Source organism: Malurus melanocephalus, unplaced genomic scaffold (assembly GCF_030028575.1).
Source record: "Malurus melanocephalus ecotype Western Australia unplaced genomic scaffold, MMel_1.1 scaffold_518, whole genome shotgun sequence".
In the NCBI taxonomy this organism is placed as follows: Eukaryota; Metazoa; Chordata; class Aves; order Passeriformes; family Maluridae; genus Malurus; species Malurus melanocephalus.
In genome coordinates, this window is record NW_026623750.1 from 412,435 (window position 1) to 433,736 (window position 21,302).

General features: G+C 55.0%; 1 protein-coding gene across 1 annotated transcript in view; it reads right to left on the reverse strand.

The window, feature by feature from the left end:
* Window positions 1-21,302, reverse strand: part of DCHS1 (dachsous cadherin-related 1) — a 43,627-nt gene that overhangs the window by 14,778 nt on the left and 7,547 nt on the right. Inside the window, exons 3-9 of the mRNA XM_057381613.1 lie at window positions 8,931-9,119; window positions 8,601-8,832; window positions 7,350-7,586; window positions 6,016-7,035; window positions 5,472-5,659; window positions 746-842; window positions 419-576 (exon numbers count right to left, since the gene is read on the reverse strand). Of these exons, the coding sequence (XP_057237596.1) occupies window positions 419-576; window positions 746-842; window positions 5,472-5,659; window positions 6,016-7,035; window positions 7,350-7,586; window positions 8,601-8,832; window positions 8,931-9,119 (2,121 nt within the window). The remainder of the gene's footprint in view (window positions 1-418; window positions 577-745; window positions 843-5,471; window positions 5,660-6,015; window positions 7,036-7,349; window positions 7,587-8,600; window positions 8,833-8,930; window positions 9,120-21,302) is intronic.

The window sequence follows — 21,302 nt, forward strand, 5'->3', positions numbered from 1 at the left end:
TGGCAAGAGTGGAAGTCTCTGTGCGGGGAACCTCTGACATCTTCCCTGCACCAGGGGATCTAGGACAGGGTCGGCTCTCCAAGGTTGGAGAAGGCAGAACTGCAGTTGGTCACTTTGTAAATGAGAACATGCACAGGGGCAGATGGACCCAGCCYTTCCCATCCCAGGTTCTCCACATGGATTTTAGTGCTGGATCAACAGYTGAGCAGGAGCAGAAGGTGCCCAGGCATGAAGGTGGCAGAGGATGAGGAGGTGGGGATAAAAGCTGCCAAGTAGCTGGATGGTGTCTTCCAAGSGGGAAGGGAGGGGTAGATGGTACAGGGACAGGAGGAGCTGGGGTGCAGGAATGAAAGGAGCTGTGGTGGAGGGATGAGAAGAGCTGGTGCACAGGGACAGGAGGAGCTTGGGGGCAAAGTACCTGGACACGAATGATAGCTGATGTGCTGCGAGGCACCGCGCCACGGTCACTGGCTGTCACAGTGAAGATGTACTCGGCACGGTCAGTCCGGCGCAGAACTGTGGCTGTCCGCAGCTCTCCAGTAGCCATGTGCAGAGTGAAACGTTCTGCCCAGGCTCCTGCAGAGAGAGGGAAACACTGTTGGGAGAAGCATGGAGGAGGGAGGGCAGGGGAGGGTGGGAAGGAGGGGGAGTGTGGTGTCAGGCTCCCAGGCAGYGTGGGCACCCATCTGCCCGGGTGATAGCTGCAGACAGAGCAGCAGTGATTTGTCAGTTCTGGAGTTCGTACCTATCAATGAGTAGATGATGGTCCCGTTCTCCCCCTCGTCGGGGTCCTTGGCCTGCAGGGAGGCGACCAGGAGTCCTGATGGCTTCTCTTCCAGCACCTGCAGCATGGCCCAGCGAGCAGTTCAGTGGCACAGGGAAACTCTCAGGTCACCCCACAGCCCCTCAACCATGGCATSAGATCTGCACCATTCTTGTACCAGCCCTGCACCTCACCCACAGCACAGACCCCTGGCAGGACCCACAAGCTGTGCCTGAGGGTGGGAACATGGAGGAGTCCACAGCAATCATCTAGGGGAGGTTCTGCCTTACCAGCCCTCCTCCCSTTCTGCCCCATTTAACAACCCACTTGGCAGGGTGGGGGCACACTGCAGGGCTGTGGGAGGGCACTGCTTCACCTGTGTTACACCCAGAGCCTCCACGGGTAAGTAAGCGCAGGGCTCCACAACAGTCCTGGTTCTCTCTGCCCCAACAGACCCCTTCAGCTGCAAACACCAATATGTGTGAGTCCTGACAGCCCAGTGCCAGCCCCCCTGGCCACAGTCAGGGATCTTCTCGGTTCCCACAGTTAGCCAGGGAGGTTTGCCACCTCTGGAAGTGCAAATGGCAGATCTTGTGAGGCTCAGGTATCTTAACTTGGGGCTTTTCCCGTCTCTCCTTTGTTCCTGGGTAGCACTGCCTGTCTGTAGGTACTTTTGACCCCCATTTTATGCCAGTGTAGCACAAGACTACTGAGACATCAATCACACATGCTCAGGTAACCTTGTGTCCAGACGGAAGCTACCTCCTTTCCCACACATTGCAGCATTGAGCACAAACACCTTCTCTGGATAACCACGGAACTGGATACAGCCCCATCACTGTCCCCAGCACCTGTCAGGTTTTCGAAACATCCTCAGAAAACATCCCTTCCCTGTTCCAGACCCTCCTCCAGCACATACTCTTTGGTGGAACAGGATTCCCACTTGGCACAGGCTCTACTGTTCCTTCCACATCAGAAGATGCCAAATTCCCACCTCAAGAGGACAGACCTCACATTCCCATCCAACCAGCACATCCTATGGCAGGGACCACCCTCCCAGACCCAGTGGTGCATGGAGAGTGATCTGTGCCACTTAATACATTTAGGAAAGGGCCAAGTGGAATCCAAGCAGGACTCRGGAGAAGAAGATGAGGGTTTCTGAGTGGAGGTGAGGGCCAGAGCTGTTGCCCAAGCTGCTGGCACTGTGCCGAAGCCCTGGGAAGGGAGACCAGAGGAGCTGGACTCATTCAGCCAGGCCCAGCAGTTCTGGGACTGTGCTCTGTAAACACTGGGAGAGGGAGGGAAATTCCAGGGAGAGAGTAGAGCCTTTTAAGCAAAAACACAATATTGGCACAAGAACAAATGAGTATAAAATGGTCAGAAATTAGTTTAGGCTGGAAATGAAGAGATGTTTTCTAGTACCAGATCAAGGAATCTGGAACAGCCTTTTCCAGCACTGATGGAGGCACAGACCTAAATATAGCCTGGCTCTTGATGAAAGGAGGGTCTGCGTGGACACCTCTGCATGGGGCCATGSTTTAGAGACCCTTCCAACCTCTCCCCGCCACAGGCTGGGGCAGGGTCYGCCCCCACTGCCCTCAACTCAGACTCAAGTGGCTCCTGCTCAGCAGGCAGGGACACTCTCCTCTTCCATGAGSAATCAGACCTCTTCGAGAGAGACTCGTCGGAAGAGTTACATGAGCAACACCCACACAGCCCCATGTACAAATGCCAGTTCAGTCACACAAACAGGAATAAAGAGCAATAGCAGTGGGCTTGCCTCTGCAAACTGGTAAAACAGTGGCCACTTGGGCACATCTGGGTCTCCCTGAGGGTCGCTGCAAACACCAGCCTGGTCCTGAGCATACAGAGCCATTCTGGCCAGAAGCACAGCTCTGGCAGGGGCTGGCAGTGGATACATAAAGATGTGGGAAATATGGTACATATGGAATAATCCTCCCGTAAACCTCCCTGGCTCTCAGCCCCCTCTGGCTCAGACACTTCCTGAGCCACAGATCGTATTTGTGTTCATCAGCCTTTGATGGACTTTTTTCTTTCCATGAATTCATCTAGTTTTGAATCCATGCAACTCTGGGCAATGATTTCACAATTTAATTATGTTCTGCATGAAGATGTGCTGCCTCTGTTTATTTTAAACCTGCTGCCTGGTCAGTTCTTATGGAACTACCCAGTCTTGTGTTGTGATAAAAGCARCTTCTCATTTCCCCATGACACTGTGCACACCTGTGTGATGTTCCTGCAGCTCTGTCCATGTCAAAGAATATACAAATGTTTTCTTTCTGCTTGGAACCATTATCTGCCAGAGATCCCATTCACATCTTTTTCTGAACTGTTTCTAGCACTTCTGCTCACTTAGGGAATGGAACTGGCCAGAGAACGTGGGTAAAATCTGAGCTGTGGGGTGATGATATTGTCTTTCATTCTCTGTTTCTTTTCTAATTAAACTCAGCATCCRAATTGCCTTTTTGCCTGTGCCGAGCCTCGTGTGGCACTTTCAGAAAGCTCCAGGCTTCTCCCCAAACTTGAAGCAGCCAGTTCAAAGTCCACCACTATATAAGTGCCATCCATGTTCTTTCCAGCAACTTGCTTAGCAGCAGTGATTTGATCTCCCTTCTTCCCTGACTCAACAGTGAAACGTGATCCTTCTACAGTTCTTCACAGGGAGCCCTCACCTTGAATGTTGTGAATAAGAGCAGTGACATCAACCATCACATCTTTGGGAGGATACAGCAAAATACCAGCAACAGGGGCACCGCCTCTGAAAACAGATGCCTTCTTCCTTCCCTTTGCTCTCCACTCTCCTAGCAATCACTCCCTGGGAAGATCCATTACTGTAGAATCTTTGCAAACACCCCTGGTCCTGCCAGCATGTCACCAATGTTTCATCTCAGAACCCCACAGCTGATGCTGGAAGGGTTCAACACAGAACCCTGCTCTGCTTTGCCCGATGAACACCGACATGAACACTGCACTGAGCATGTCTACAGGAAATCATGGAGCTTTGTGTTATCATCCAGTATTCACTTTTTCCTCCAAGTCTGTCTTCTACACCCAACATATGGCTAACAGTGGGCTATTATGGCGCTTTGCCCTTCTGTATCTCTGTTTCRGGCTATTACGGCGCTTTTTGCCCTTCTGTATCTCTGTTTCAAGTACCTGCAAATCAAAGTGCCCAAACAGGTGTTTGCTCTGAGCTGCTGCAGCATTTACCTGCCCTCAGAGCTCTGAACTCATCTCAGTCTTGCCCTATACCCTGAAGGACACATCTGCTTTCATAGTCTCTTTGTATGAGCAGAGCCCTCCCAGGCTCTAGCAGGGCACTTGCAGCACTTTGTGCCCCCAAACACTGGGATCAGCTGCACATTCTGCCATGCGGTGTCACAGGTGTCCCCGTCCAGGAGCAGGGCTCACAACACACACCAGGTACGAGCAATGCCGTATCGCAGAGCCCATCCAGGGCACCCTCAGCCATGCCATGGCTGGCTGGTCCCTGGCCTGCTCTGGTCCCAGAGCCTTGCTCAGAGAGAGGGCAAGACTAACTGTGCACCCTTCTCTTTCTCTAGGCTCTGGAATATGTGCTCACCTAGGCCGAGCCCTGCCARCAGCTTTGCCAGCAGAGCAGGGCATGCAAGTCAAGATGGCTGGGCAAGGGATGACTGCACCCTGAAATCAGAAGGGAAGCAGCAATGAACAGGGAAGGCCTGGCTGGAACTGCAGGGTATCCCCAGATCCTGTGTCACCCAGGTGGCTACCAACACAGTCCTGTCTGCTCCGACCTGTCTGGGGTGTGTGGCTCAGCCAGGACATGTGAAAGAGAGCAGCTGTCATCACCATGATGTTTCWGACCCAACTCAGGGCAAGGGGCTTTGAGTGCACAGCCTGATACAGAGCAATGGATGGGCAGAGTGGGCACGGCCATCCYGCTGCAGGCTGTCCCTGCTCTGTGCTGAGCAGATGGGGCCAGGGTCCTGCTTTRCTGCTGCCAGTGCCCCTCAGCTGGCCCCCACGAGCTCTTGCCACTCATGATGCTCTCAGGGACACAGCAGAGCAGAGGCAGGCAGGTGGTGGGCTGGTCCTCACCCAGTTCTCCAGAGCAGTAACCACATAGTTGGGTCTGCAGCACACGCAGTGCCTGGCGACTGCTGCTACCAGAGYGCTGAGGGAAAGCTTGGCTGGCAGCCACAGTAGATTCCCAGAAAACCCTTGTGCAGGCCAAGCTGGACAGTGCTTTCTTGACCTCCCAGAAAGATGAGTGGCTGTACTCAAAATCCCCAGAACTCGGTGATGGCATCCTATGTCTCCCCACTCACAGTTGTTTGCCCTGGATTTTCTTTGAACCTGGGTCAGGTTCAGGGCTCCTTTTGCTGTCCCTCCTTGCAGGCACAGCAAGGGAGAGTGAGCCAAGAGCTTCTGCCCACTGGCCAGTCCTACTTGTGCCAGAGTCCTCCAGAGGCCCTACCTGCTCTGTGTACCAGGATGCCTGCATTGCAAGGACATGCCTATCTTCCCACATCTCAAATTTACCAGACTGTTCTGGCTGCTGCATGGATCTAACTTGTGCTTTCCCATTTCCCACCCTGAAACTATCCTGGGTACCCACCCCCCTTTTCCCCAGCAGTACCACCTGCCCCCACATCTAGAGGCCACTACRCCCCTGCCTCATCAGTGCTCCAGCCTGCACCCATACCTGCACAGATAGCTCCTGACCACTGCCCACATGGAGGAAAGCAGGAGCGTTGTCATTCTCATCCAGCACAGTGACATAGATGGTTCCGGTGGCACTGCGGGGCGGTGCTCCCCCATCCTGCACAATCACCAAGAGCTGGAAGCTGGACTGCTGCTCCCGATCCAGGCTGTGCTTGGTGCTGACCTCTCCTGTGGGGGAGAATCCCAGAAGGGTTTGGGTTGGAAGGGACCTTCAAGCCCATCTTGCTCCACCCTGCTGCCATGGGCAGGGACACCTTCTACTAGACCAGGTTGCTCCAAGCCCTATCCTACACGGTCTTTTTTACTTCCAGGGATGGAGCAGGCACAAGGAATGAGAACACTAGTAAGTGGGGACACAGCCCAGCCCACAAGCTGCCTTAGTGCAGAGCCTGTGCTCAGCTGTGTTATTCAGGTGTGTTGCCGGAGCCCAGCACTGCAGGGGCAGGAAGGTRCCAGCACTACTGTTGCCCTGCCCAGGGCTTTGTCACCAGCTGGTCCCACCTAGGAAGCCAGGAGTCTCTCACCTGTCTGTGTGTGGATAAGAAAGTTGGGATCGTGCTGGAGCAGGCGGTAGGTGAGCCGGCTATTCTGCCCTGCGTCCCGGTCGCTTGCCATCACCCTTCCCACACTGCTGCCAGGAGCCTGATTCTCAGGCACGGTGAAGAAGTACCGCTCCTCGCTCAGCCGAGGGCTGTTGTCATTCTCATCAGTGATGCTGATCCGCACAGTGCTGGTGCCAGTTTTCCGTGTGTCTGCTGCAGCCCCAGTGCCTCCCACTGAGGCCAGCACTGTCAGCACGTACAAGTCCCGCGTCTCCCGGTCCAGGGCACTCTTGACATACAGCCAGCCGCTCTCGGGCATGATGCCAAAGCTGGCAGCATCCCCATCTGCACGCAGGTGGTAAGTAAGGGCTGTGGATTCCACATCATGTGCCAGGGCCCTCACCTGAAGGAAGCGGGTRGAGACGGGAACACCCTCCTGCACCTCCACACGGTAGGTGAGAGTGTCAAAGATGGGTCCGTTGTCATCTTCGGCTTGCACGTGCACCAGCAGCGTGAAGGTGGAGCTGAGCTGGGGGATGCCGCTGTCCCGGGCCATGATGGCCAGGCTGTAGGCTGAGCTGGCCTCGTACTGCAGGGCCCCGAGGAGCCGCACTGCCCCGGAGGCACGCTCCACAACAAAGGTGCCCTCACCCCCTGACAACAGCTCAAAGGTCACCTGTCCATTGGCGCCACTGTCAYGGTCCTCGGCCTGCACGGTGTACACTGTAGTCCCAGGTTTGGTGGCCTCTGGCAGCAAGATGGAGTCAGAGGGGGTTGGGAAAGCTGGCACATTGTCATTCACATCTGACACAGAGATCTTCACACGTGTGTTGCTGTAGGCAGGGGGTGAACCGCTCCGGGCCTGGACATCCAGGATGAGAACCGACTGGGACTCGTGATCCAGGGGCAGGCTGGTGTGGAGCTGCCCTGAGGCCGAGTCAATGGAGAAGTAGCCATGAGGATCCCCAGAGGAGATGGAATAGAAGATGTCATCAGCATGACCTGTGGACAAGAGGATGGAGACAGAAGGAATGATCTGCCATCTGGGTCACCTCTCAGCCTCACGGTCAGGAGGCCRTGGTGCAAAGTGTCCAGGTCCAGCAGCGCTGTGCATAGATGCACAGGTGTGCATACAGACTTGTGTAAGCACAGGTGCTGAGCTGGGTGACAGTCACAAGGTGCAAGTTCAGATGTGAGGGTGTGGAGCTCTCAGWGCAGAGCAGGGCCACTCGGTGAGGAAGTGTGATGGGTGCTGGACCTCAAGGATCATGTGGGAACAGGGAAAATGGTAACATGCAAATGGGAAAAGCCCATACCTGGTGGGTTCTGGGCCTGGACAGCCCCCACGCTGGTGCCCTGTGGCATGTCCTCAGGCACGGTGAAAAAGTACTGAGCTTGCTCAAAGACAGGGGGTGAGACTGTGCCCTCCACGATGCTGATGTTTACCCGGGCATTTGGCTGTGCCTGCAGACCCCCRCCATCCTGCGCAGAGATCACCAGCTGCACCAGGGTGTTGGCTTTRCCACTTAGGGACCATGACAGAGAGATGACACCTGAGGAAGAAAGTCATTGATGTGGCATTGCGCTGCACCCGTCTGTCACCTGGCACCAGGGGACAGGCCAAACCATAGACTGGAAAAGGCAGACCAGAAGGGGCAGGAAACAATGYGCATCACAGTGGGAGCCCACCATGGAGGAGCTGGAATGAATGAGTGGGGCTCTCCCAAAGGAAAGCCTTCTCAAATCCTCCCCACCTACCCTTACACCCAGCTCTGAGCTAAGCAGTGGTACAGGCTGTGGGACACGARTCACAGGGCAGGTCTTGGGAGAGGGAGAGGAGGGGAGAGGGTTTTCAGTCTGGGGAACAAGGCGAGTGTCATAACATAGCAAGTGGGTCCTGGGCTGGCAGGGAGGCTCTGGGAGGGGATGCAGAAGTGAARGACCATAATCCATAGGCCCTACAAAGGAGGTGGCTCTGCATTAGGAGGGCTGATTGGACCTGCTCCATTCCAGTCACCTGCTGGGATTTTGGGAACCAGTCTGCAGATTCCCCAACACACCTTTTTGCCCTGCTGAGAGCCCCTGACACTGCATACCCATGCACCCACTTCCCCAGCAGAAACTGCTCTGGCTTCAAGCAGATGCAGCCAACAAAAACAGTGGGATCAAGAGTGATAGAGTTAGAGAGGAGAGTTAACTGAGCTGGTGAAAGGAGGGGCCGGGTAGGGACAAGAAACAAAGCAGGACACAGCCTGATGGGGCAAAGCATTGGCACACAAGAGGAAAAGCACAATGAGTCAGGGAYGGGGAATAAGGAGAGGAAGGCAGCACAAATGAGGAACAGAATAGGGAGCAGAAACAAAAAGTCAGGGAATGAGTCTGGGAAGGGGTTGCCAGAGTTTAAGGAAGTTTAGCAGGGAAAGATGTGGCAGGGAGAGGAACAGATGTACTCTTGAGACAGACTGCACCGCTGAGGTGGCCAAGCAGTGACACTCAGGTTGGTTTTGACACCTCCCACACCACAGTGCTCCAACTGCTGCCTGCTCTGGSTGCCTGACAGTTCTCACCTGTGTCCTTGTTGAGGGAGAAGAGTGGGGGCGAGTTTCCCAGGAGGATGCGGTATGTCACTTTCCCRTTCAGCCCCTCATCCTTGTCGTGGGCAGTGACACGCAGCACAGCTGTCCCTGGCATGCTCTGTGTGCTGATGCTGGCAGCGTATTCCAGMGGGTAAAACACTGGCCGGTTGTCATTTGTGTCCTCCAGGAAAACCTTCACATACACCATGGAGTTCAGGCCGCCCTGCAGAAGGACCAGATCAGAGACAGTGCAAGGATGGCAGCATCCCCTGTGCAGTGCTGGGAGAGCATCACRGCACACAAGGCCTCGCTAGCACTCACCCCATCCACAGCAGTGATGGTGAAGTCATAGGCGGATGTGCCCTCGTCGCGGTCCAGGGGCTGCACTGTGCACAGCTGCCCTGAGTGCTTGTCAATGCTGAACTGTGTGGGAACAACRCTGCCGATGCCAGAGCCAATAGAGTAGGAAAGAGAGCCAAATGTGCCACTGTCTGCATCTGTGGCTGTCACCTGTGTGAGGAAAGGCAGAGCAGACCACCTCAACAGAGCAGACCACCAGCCAGACCCAGCTCAGCACCCCCACCACCACCACACCCCAGTGCCACCCTATGCTCCATGGCCACAACTGCCACACCGTCCTCAGAGCTGGCCATCACGATGCAGCATGACAACAACTGTGGCTCTTGTCCCAGACCAGCCACTGCTTCTTCTGCAGGACATGCAGCACTGCAGCAGCAGCTGCYCCTGCACCTCTGTTCCTTCTTTTCTGCCAAGAGACTCAACATGGGACRGAAGACAGTCAACCCCCTGTCACCATGGCCCTGGCTCTGTCCTGCGGTCAGAGCTCTGCATCTAGCAGCCCCAGACACTGATATGAGGATGGAGGGTGGCACTGCCCTGTGACAGCCCTTTGCCTGTAACACAAGAACTGCACCCACCATGACCGACATAGCAGGAGGATGAATGCTGCTCCCTGCTTTCCCTCCCCAGCTCCTCCTCGGGCTCCTACAGAGCTCAGGTCAGCAGAAACCAGCTCCTGACTCCACATCCCTGCCCACAGCTCCTCCAGCAGCTGGGAGCTCCATGGAGAAAAAAGCTGGGGGACAGAGCTGGGGGAAGGCAGCTGGGCCAGGCCCGGGTGAAGTGGAGTTCAGGCCTCGTCAGCCACAGCTCCTCCCCGCAGCAGCCATGGGGCCTCGGCTCCTGCACRAGGAGTGCAGGAACGCCGCGCGCGCGCCAAGGAGAGGGCCCGGCTGGGGGCTGCAAGCCCGGTCATCAGGGACAGAGGAACAAGGGTAAGGGGACAGACAGGGGCTGCACCTAGAGGGAACAGTCACCTGGGCAGGGGTGGGACCACCCTGTCCCAAGCACGATGGGGAGGCAGCACCTCCAAYACCTCCACCAGCCCTGCTGCCTGTGGTCTGAGGGGCTGCCTGCAGGGAGAAGCTGAGACCACATCCCCAGTGAGCACTAAGGTCCTGTGCAGAGGATCTGCTCCCCTGCAGCAGCTGCCAGAAGAAGTGCCATGGAACAGCATCTCCCCTCCCCACTCCACCTCTTGGAGACACAGGTGCTGTGACAGAACTGGGTCAGGAGGCACTTTGGGAAACTGGACCCATCTGCCACCCGGAGCTCACTGCCCCCCTCCCTACTGCCTCAGCCCATCTTCCTGGGGAGCTGCTCAGCAGAGAGTACAACTCTGACCTCACTAACRTCACAGGAGCTCGTCTGAAGGTTACCAGTACACTGGTTCCATGCTGGCTGTTGTTACTGGGGTACAGCCTGTACCCATGCCCCAGTATTCCTCTGCCATGCCCGGGATACAGCCCTGTACCCACACCCTGGTGTGCCTCTGCCATTCCTTGGGTCAGCTGCCAGCCTTCTGCAMCACTGCAGATAGAAAGTGTATGAAACTGATCAGCTGCCACAGTGACTGGAATAGGTACTACATGGAAAATTAAGACTTTCCTTTTCTTCAAAATAAACTACTTCCCACTCTGAAAGTTACTGAAAATGCACCTCAGCTGTTTTAATCACTGTACAGCAACACGTTTTGCTGCAGAAGTGAGATAGTGCCTTCAGGCTCCTTAGGTCAGGGGCTCTGGTGCTTCCAGAAGAGCCTCACTTCCCTACTGTAACCATCTTCTGATGGGTGACACCCTTAGGAATACTCAAAGGGGGAATATCCAGCCTTCCTGCCACAAGAGCTGAGTCAGGTTTTTTAGGAACAAGGGAGCAATAGACGAGCTCTCACTATTGCGTAGTGCAGCACCTATCTATCTCCCTGGCAGCACCTAGAGCCATCCTTCCAGTCAGGGAACTCCTGGCAGAGCACTGATGTCGTTGTGCTTAAAACCTTTACAGGCTATGGGRGCCCCATTCAGAAATCAGAGGTTAGGGGGCTGTGGGGCCTCCATTCAGGCTCAGAGCCGCAGCTCCAGCTCCCATATATTCAAGCAGTAGAACTGGCACAGCCCCAGTGGAGAGTTTCCTGGGCAGTTCCATAGGCAGCTTGACCCTGCTTCCCTCTTTTTCAGGCAAACATCAGGAGTCTCATGAGTGACCTGCAGTAAAACCAGCTGYGGATCCAAGATTTGGGGCGGATGCTAAATACAGAGCCTGAGGCTGCCCTGCATTAGCTTCTAGCAAAGTTCCTGGAAAAATGTTCAAGCTTGGTTTAAAAATTTCCACAAGTGGTGAACTCACCGCAGGCCTTAATGAGCCCTTTTGGTGGGTAGTTACCCTCACGGCTAAAAATGTGTCCCTGTCCCCAGAGACTGCGTGTGCTCTGAGCCTCCAGCAGCGCATGCCAACTGAAATTAGGTGGCTGCCATACCTGGTGGCTGGTGGACTGCCATGATGTCTCTCAGGAGTCCCCAGCAAGCATCACCCAACTGCAGTGAGGATTCTGCTGTCCTTGGGACTCACGTTGGGCTCTGCTGAGCGTGGACTGCCCACAGGCAGTCAGCCAGCCCCATCCCATGGGATTCACACATGGAAATCAGTGATCTGCAGGCAGGGAGCTGGGACTGGGGGTGCATCAGCCACAGTTCCCCTCCCTCTGCACACAGTGACAGAGCACAGAGTAAAGTGTTCAGTGGCTCCAAACTCAACCAACACAGTTACCTGCTCCAGCAGGTGTTTGCTGTTCCTGTGGCTTTTCTCTAGGCACCAGTTTAGCATCACCCATCCAAGGGAGACAAGAACCAGGTGCATGGCTCCAGTTGTGGTTGCACAAGTGGCGTGACCTCTCTTAGACCCTCTGTAGGCTCATATGGGAAGAGTTTCGTGTTGGACCAGTTGTCCATAGATAGTCCCACCACAGGATGGGGAGGTGGAGCACTAGATACAGGGGATATCTTGTCCTGGCTGCACAGCCAGGGCTGGTCCTGATACCAGACTGCTGGCTCCACCAATTATCTTGCCAGGCAGCAGTAACTGGGGAAGCCAGGATCGCAGACCCCTGGTCTCACAAAGAATTCCAATGTCCCTGCCAAGCAGGGGTSGCATGCAGCTGGATCTGCTGTTCACCAAACGGGTGTACTAACTGGGGATGTGGCAGTTGGCAGCCACTGTGACTGCAGTGGCCATGAAGCAGCAGATCCAGGATCCTAAAGGGAGTGAGGAAGAAGAGAAGCAGAGTACAGACCCTAGACTGCAAGATAGACTTCAGCTTTCACAGGGAACTGGTCGATGGGAGGGATCTCATGGGAGGCAGCACTGAAGGTCAAGGCAGCTCAGGAAAGCTGGCAAGCTTTCAGGACAGCAATCTCTAGAACAGTCCATCCCAGTGCTCAGGAAAACACGGATGTCAGCAGATGGCCTGGGCTAAGCAGGGGCCTCAGGGCTAAGCTGCCATGCAAAAGGTGGCGTATGCTAAGAGAATTGGGATTGTTCAGGCTGGAGAAGAGAAGGCTCCAGAGTGACCTAATTGTGGCCTTGCAGTACCTGAAGGGAGCTGGCAAGAAAGACAGATAGAGGATATTTAYAAGGGCCTGGAGAGACAGGACAATGGGACAATGGCTTCGCACTGTCGGAGAGCAGGTTTAAATTGGACACGGGGAAGAAGTTCTTCCCCATGAGAGTGGTGAGGTCCTGGCACAGGGTTCCAGAGAAGCTGTGGCTGCCCCTGGATCCCTGGCAGTGCCCAAGGCCAGGTTGGACATTGGGGCTGGGAGCAGCCTGGRMMRKKGGRRGKKKYCCYKSCMWKGSMRGGGGGTAGAATGAGATGATCTTTAAGGTCCCTTCCAACCCAAACAATTCCACAATTCTTTGAGATAGGCATGGAGGGAATCTACATAGTAGGAATCTATAAACTTTGCCAGGCATGTCAGGAGTGTGTCAACAAAATGAAGTTCAAGCSTCAGGGTGCCAAAAAGAGCCTCTACCACTGCGCTGGTAATAAAGGGCTGAAGAAAGGCCCATTTCTGAGTGTGGTTGGTGATTTAGCAATAGTGGGCACAGGTAAGACCGGAACACTCAACGCCTCCTCCACCTTGCTCTCCACCAACCTCCCAGGCYTCCAGCTGCATGTCATGCTGTTCAAAAGGGTTCAGAGAGCTACCAGAGAGGGGCGAAGATAGAGTCAGTATTTCTTTGAAGAGGTTGATCCACATGAATCCATGGGGCTCAACAGSCTGCATCAATGGATGCTGACAGTAATGGACTTGTAGGGCATCTCTTCACATGTAGTGGAGATCAGGGGAGATCMCTGACAACTGGAGGAAGTATCACATCCCACCTTCAAAAAAGGCCAGAAGGATCATGTGAAGGTCTACACTCTTGTCAGCCACACTTTGGGCCCTGGGGGAATCATGGAGTGAGTCTTCTCGTAGCAGGTTTTAGGCCACATGGARGATTGACTGTCCTGTTTGCTCTCTGTGGTGGAATGATGGGAACTGGGGTGAAAGGGCTGACAGCTGTGAGTGACAATTGCCTTGACTTTAGGACRGATTTTGACACCTTCTCCCATAATCCTCATATTCAAGTCAGGACATTATGGTTTGGAGGGCTGGACAACCRGGTGGGTGAAAGTCAGGGTGGAAGACAGGCTCTGCGGGAGAGGTTCATGAGCAGTGCACTGCCTGGAGGCTGTGACAAGGGAAAGGATCTAGATGAAAGTGACAGAGGAGATACATCCTTTCTGTCAGATAATAGATGCAAATGAAATGGCATATGCCCTTGGGACCAGAGGATATGTGAAGGAACCCAGGGGAGGATCCTGATGCTGCATTCTGAAGACTTCACAAATATAGAAGAAGCTGCTACCATGACAGGGTTTGGGGAAYACATCTGGGGCACCCTCTACTGAAATCACTCACTGATCAGTGTAATTACATGGGAATACAGCTGTTGGCATCCAATTCTTACCTGGATTTGAATCTGGYAAGTGATGTCAAAGTCAACAAGAAGGGCTTCTACAAGTTCATTGGTAACAAAAGGAAGGCTGGGTAAAATGTAGGCCCACAGCTGAAGGAGGCTAAGGACCTCCTTCAGGGACATGTAAAAGACTGGGGTACTTAATGCCATCTTTCCCTTACTGTCTACTAGTAAGATGGGTCTTAAGGAATCTCAAGTCTCAGAGACCAGGGTGAAAGACATCACTGCCAGGGCCCTCACAGGGGCCTGATCTTTGCTCAGTCATAGTGTTTGGGAGGTGCCTTGCCTGAAGACTGTAGGAAGGTATATCCCTCTCCTGTCTTCAAGAGTAAGCAGGAGGACCCAGGTAACTACAGAACGATCAGCCTCACCTTGATCCCTGGAAAACTGATGGAGCAGCTAATCCTGGAAACCATTTTTGTGGACAGGAAGRACAAGAAAATCACCAGGAGTGGTGAGCACGGCTTCACCTAAGGGCAAATCATGCTTGATCCACTGGATGACTGGCCTGGTAGGTGACAGAAAAGGAGTGGATATTGTCAACCTGAAGTRCACTAAGTTCTTTGACACTCTCCCCCATAAGATCCTCATTGAGCTGTTAACTACCTGACTAGCTCCTGTCCGGAGAGTGATGACCAGGGGCACAATATCAACTTTGAGGCCAGTAGCTAGCACTGTGCCCCAGGGGTCAATCCTGCATCCAGTCCTGTTTGGCATCTTCATTAATGACCTGGTTGATGGTGCAGTGTGTACCCTCAGCAYGTTTGCTGATGACCCCAAACTGGGAGGAGTGGCTGGTATGGCAGAGGGTCATGCTGCATTTACAGTGACCTTGAGAGGCTGGAGGGATGGACCAGAGGCCTCCTAAAGTTCAGCAAGGGAAACTGCAAAGTTCTGCCCTGGGAAAATAACAATCCCCTGCATACCATTGCATACCAATAACAATCCCCTGCATACCCCTGCATGCCACCCCTCTGGAGAGTTGCTTGACAGAAGTGGCCCTCGGGATCATCGTGCATGCCAAGTTGAAGATGAGACAGCAGTGTGCCCTTGCTGCAAGGAAGGAGAATGATGTCCCTGGCAACATCAGGACAAGTGAGTCCAGCAGGTCAGGGAAATGTTCCTGCCCCTCTGCTCAACACAGCTGGAGTGCTGAGTCCAGTACTGGCTCCCCAATACAGGAGAGAGATTGCCATACTGGAGAGAGTCTAGTGAAGGGCCACAAAGATGATGAAGGGACTGGAGCAGCCCACCTGTGAGGAAAGACTTTGGGAGCTGGGATGATTCAGCCTGGAGAAGGGGTATCATCCATATGGGAAAGAAGGCAACAAGAGGATGATGGATCCAGGCTCTTYCCAGTTGTGTCCATTACAAGGATCAGAGGCCATGGGCAGACACTGGAACACAGGAGAGTCTCTCTGAAGATCAGGAAGCGCTTTTCCTTTACAAGGTTGCCCAGGAAAGTGGGGATGTCCTGGGCAATCAACTTGGGATGGTGCTGCTTGTGCACGCTTTTTTGTACTAGATTAACCTAAGAGGTCCTTTCCAAACTCAACCATTCTGTGATCTCCAKCCAAAGACTCTTCTGGACACCCCAGCTCCCTACTGAGCTCAAATTGTTCCAAGAGAGCTTATCTGTTTCCCCAGCCCTGCACAGCAGCCCTGACCACACTGGACAGCAGCATCTGCTACCTGCGCCTCCTTCCCCACAGGTGTGGTGAGAAGGCTTTGCTTGAGTACCTTGCAGCTGGGGAGAAGAGCATGTGGTGGGAGTACTGTGGCCACCATAGAGCAGGACAACAAAGGAGAACAGCAAGATGATTCAGGGTTAAGCAGCAAGAAACCAGAACACCAGACTTCGAAAAGGAAGCCGGGTCTTGGCCAAGTGTGCCTCTCCTCATTGCATGGAGAGCTGGGAGGGCAGTGACAGGCATTGAGGCCTCCTGTTTCACATCCTTGTCCCAGTTCCTCAGCAAGACAGGAGCGATGAGTGGAGCCAAGGCACAACAGACTTCTTGCATTCCCCAGAGATGGGGATGAAATACAGCCCGACATCAAGGTCCTCGGCTGCATCGCCTGTGGGGGCCAAAGCTCCCCCTTCCCACAGACCCATCTCAAGCACAGCACCAGAGCCCCTCATACACATCTCTTGCCTTCACAGCCCTCCTTCTGACCTGCGTACCCYCACCTAGCACACAGTACTCTACAGCGATGGAGAACAGCACAGCAGCTTGGGCCTCCATTCCTCGGCTGTTCTCCCCTCTCCAGCCAGCGCAGTCAGCAGGCAGGGAACTCATCTGGAGCCTGGCCATGGCTGGGGCTCTGCTGCGCACATGTTACGCTGTGGCTTTGGCAAACATCTGGCTCTGGGCTCCCGCCCCTCTGAGTGACGGCTCTTGGTGGGAGAGGAGGGGAGGCTGGCGCCAGTGTGGTCAGCGATCCCACGCACGGCTCCCTGTGCCTGAGCRTGTGCCAGCCGTCCTGCCCTCCCAGCCCTGGCACAGCCACTGACCAGCTAAATGCGGCCAGGGAGTGGCCACATGGCTATTTCAGGAGYCATTCCTGGCTCCAAGGCTTTGTCTCAGCCTCCAACACACTTGGGCCTCAGGGGAGGGAGCAGGGTCAGGGCTGGGCCCAGCGACAGTCCAGCAACATCCAGCACACGTGGCCAGGGCGAGGGTCAGAGCACATGGCTGCCGGAACCCCCTGTCTGGGGAGCCCCTGCACAGCTGCTGGTACTGCTGGCTCGCACCACTGGATCCTTAGTGCCCCAGACATGGGCAGCAGTCTGCTGGTGGTCCCACAGCCAAGGCCTCCACACTGCTTGGAGAACTGCCCCATCCCTGAAGTGTTCAAGGCCRGGWTGGATGGGGSTTGGAGCAACCTGGTCTAGTGGCAGGGAGTGAAACAAGATGGGCTTTAAGGTTCTTTCCTACCCTTCTGTGATCCTGTGACACAGGGCAGCCACACACACAAGCACCCGGGCATGGAGAACAGGGGCTGCTGATGGCCTCCAGCACTGCTCTGAGATGGGGTAAAGCCTTCGGTTCAGAGGATGAGGGCAAGTGGGTTAACCACAGACACTGGTAGGGAGGCAGGATGTGGATTGTGGGGCTGGGCATGAGGTGAGGGGGCCTGGGAGTGCACAGCACCCTTCTGGCAGCCCAGGGACCTMAAAGTACAGGGACAGAACAGGGCACAGGACAAGGAGTGAAGCTCACACCTGGGAACCCAGGTGTCCTCACTGGTGAAATGGCATCTGCAACCAGGAGCTACAGGGCATGGGGACCCCGGTGGAAGGYACAGGAACTGAGCAGGATTTGGAAGCTGGGGTACAGGGAATCATGGAGCAGAGCAGGGCTGGGAAGTCCCTCCATAGTCCCTGGACTATGCAGGGAAGAGTGTTCAAGGTGAGGGGCTTGAATGGGGCAACCACAGCACAGGGTGGGAATGGCAGGGCCCTGAGGGGCACTGAAGCCAGAATGACCCCAAACCACAGTGTGGGGCTGGGTTTCAACCATGTGAAGCTCAGCCAGGGAGTGCTCACAGAGGTCTATGTAGCAAGATTGGACACAGATCGGCAAGAGGTACAGGAGAGACTGGGCTGGGGTCAGCACAAGATCGAGCATGCCGGGCAGGGTGAGCYTAGGGAGCAAGGCAGGGGGCTTGCTTGGGATGGGGCCCCCAGCATCAGCAGGACACGGAGGTGCTCTGGACACAGGCTAGGAGAGATGGGGGTGTTCAGCCTCAAGAAGAAAAGGCTGCAGGGAAACCTTAGAGCCCCTTCCAGGGYCTAAAGGGACTCCAGGAGAACTGGAGAGGGACTGGGGACAAGGGCAGGAGGGACAGGGCAAGGGAGAATGGCTTCCCACTGGCAGAGGGCAGAAACAGATGGCATATTCACCTCACCACACCTCCCTATGAGGGTGGTGAGGCCCTGGCACATGTTGCTCAGAGAAACTGTCCCTGGATCCCKGGAAGTGTCCCAGACCGGGTTGGATGGGGCTTGGAGCAACTTGGTTAGTGGAAAGTGTCCCTGGCCACGGCAGAGGGTTGGAACTAGATGATCTTTAAGGTCCATTCCCACCTAAAGCATTCTGGGATTCCACAGGGAGCACGGAGAGGCTGGCATGTCCCAAGGGCTATGCAGGTGGAGGAGAGCTGCCTTGGGTCACAGCGGCGAGGATCCCGGAGGGAGAAGACTACTGCAGCTGGCTCTGACCAAGAGGTGTGGGGAGAACAGGAGGGGACAGAAACTGGAGAGGGGGCATGCTGGTGACTGGGGCTGTAGGAGGGGGTGGAAGGACTGGCCCTTTGGAGGGCAGCKTGCATGGGTGGGGCTGTGGGTGGACCTGGAGGAAGGAGCTGTGTGAGCAAGAGCAGTGGTAGAAAGAGGAGCTCCGAGGGGCCTAGAGCTGAAGCAGAGGTAAGGRAAAAGGGGCAGCTGGGAGGGGGCTGGGGATTGCATGGAGGAAGGAGGGAACTGTGCGAGGGGGTTGGGAGGAGGAGCAGAGGATGGGGGGAGAGGAGCACGAGGGGCTGGGGCCTCTCAGCTGCAGTGGAAAAGCTGCTGCAGCTCCAGGGGAAATGCTACTTGAATTAATCATGGCGCTGGCTGCTGTGCCAAGCCCAGGAGGAGGCTGCTGGCAGTGCAAGGAAATAACTTTCACAGGAATTTGGAACAAATGCAGCTCTTCTGGCGGTAACAGCAGCACTCACCTCCCCCCACAACCTCCACATGTACAAGCATCTCCCCCAATGCCCACACTCCTGTGTACCCCCAGATCCTCCCACATGGCAGCCTGCTCCTCAGGACTGTGACGCTCTCTCTCCCCCCCTCCAACACGCTCACAGGCGCCTCTCCATCTCACTTTGGGAAGCTTGCCTTCTTGTTTCTAAGAAGGGGGAGGCCTGTTCTGTRTTGTGCAAAGATCTGAAAATAGGGTGATGCTAAATCCCTTGCCCTAAGAGCACAAATGCACAMAGGCAGCAATGCCCCGCTTCTTCCCACCACTCTCCCTGACGGCAGTTGGTAAGCATTAGTCCCTTGTGCTGTTCCAGTCTCCATGCATGGCTATGCCCCCTGTCCCCTCACAGCTGTACCTTCTGCAGCACAACCAAGGCATCAGGATTATCCCTCCAGACTCTCTTTGGGTAATACAGTGCATGTGGCCTGGTGTAGCCTACAGCTCTTCATCCAGGTCTTCCTCTGTGGGGCACAGCCCATGGAGTTGTCCCAGTGYTGTGCATATAACACTGTCCATGAACGTGCCACGGAATCACAAATCAGAACCCAAAACTCATCAGACTTGTCCTCAAAACCACACAGGCTTTGCAATTAGGTGCACTGCTGGTCAGCTCTTCATTCCTGATGTTCACCAACAGTTGTGTGTATGGGTGCAAAGGMAATATGTAAACCCTGGTTCCAAAATCATCAACATTAGATCTATGCAAGAATCGATAATCCACCATCCCATGTCRTTCAGGTTGCTGCCCAATCAGCCCATGCTCACCACATGGGGGTCACAGTTCTCTCTCTGCCAGAGCACAGACAATACTTGATTTAGCATGAAAAGTCAGAAATTCCCAGAAAAACACTATCTGACCATGCATGYAGGATGCTGGTACACAGTCAAATGTTTAAAACAAATTTAAACCAGCAGGGTGAATTTATACCAGAGCAGTGCTTCGCATCACGGACCACAGCACTGGAATGTGTCCGGTGCCCTAAAGCTTCTGCATCATCAGCTYATGGCTGCAGAGAGGAACAAGGCAGCCAGCTGGTGACTGTCTTCTGCTCCATTTTCTGCTGGTCTCATGTTCACCGGTTCCCTGGGCTCTGTCTCCACTAGCATTTCTTTCTCAGATTTGAACAGCTTGTTATTTCCTTTGCTTCATGCTCATGCAGAGTCTGCTACTGCAGGACCCGGCCCATAGTAAACACAAGTAATAAACAGAGAAGACATTATGAGTTCTCTTTTCTTTCTCAGAAGTTCAGGCCAGCAATGTGCTCTGCTCATCCCTGTTCATACCCAGACACAAAGACTGACACGGCAGACAGAATGCAGTCTACAGGGGAGCAGGAGATCTGCAGTGATTCTTCAGGTCTCTCCTACCCTGTCAAAGGGACTTCTTCCTTCCCCACCTTTCTGTCCTGCCCATGGAGAGCAGACATGAAAACAGACCTGGTCCTCTCAGGGTTTTCTGCTTAAAAATGTGGTAGATTGATGGATAAGCAAAACTAATGAGTTCTGCGCTGACCTGGGTGACTGTCCTGTGTCCTGCACATCCTCTGGCAGTGCCTGCCTGTGAGCTGAGCTCTCATTGGACAAAAGCCAGACCTTGACAGAGACACTTTGCCATCCTGGGGCAGGGGGAGCCCCGAGGTCTGGAAGCCATAGACTGATGGGAGTCAAGCAGAAGCAATGGCACAAAAGGGCTGTGGGGGCAGCMCACCTGTCATGGGCAACCTGGTGGGGGACAGTGCTGGGCACTGCACAGTTGCAGGCCCTGGCAGCAYCTCTGAAGCCTTCCTGTTTGAGGCAACAGGGGTGGTCAGGTCAGGCAGCTGTGATACAAGCCCAGGGCTCTCTGATCTGGCTCTGCCCAGCTCACAGACTTGGCTGGCTCCTGCTGCGTCCTCAACCAAGCCATCAGCCTGGCGAGCCTCCTTTCCCATCCTCTCACATTTCCCGGCTCAGAGGAAGCAGCAGCAGATGTGTGAGCTGTTTGCTTTGTGCGGAGGCCACGCGGGAGTTACCTGCACTCAGCCCAGACATGTCGTTTCCAAACGAAACACAAGGACTGAGCCAAGACCATSGAAATATAGCCAAAGCCTCGGTCGCTACCGGTCACCAGGCCAGCCCTGTCCCCTGTGCAGTGCAGAGCCAGGCARCCATGCACTGGACACTCTTCTGGGTGTGCCCCCACAGCCTCGCACGCCCCAGCTCCTCTGCAGCRTCCGCTCTCCCTCCAGCCTGGCCCCGCACTCGCAGTCAGGAGCCCGGCCGCCATCTCCGATTGCATTTCCAGAACGCCTTCCCACACGGCGAGCAGTACTGAGCAGGAAGGCACGGACAAGGAGAGAGGGGGGCCTCCCTTCGGGGGCTGCGCAGCCCAAACGCCCCTCCACATGCCTGGGGCCGCCATGCTCACGCAAGGACACACAGCATCTCTGCTCCGACCCCATCCCTGAACCCAGCCCTGACCCCTTTCCCATCTCTGTGCCCAGCTCTGCCCCATTCCACCCACCCCACACTGGGACTGTGCGCAGGATTGCCCTGGACAGACCAAACCCAAATCTACCCTGACCTA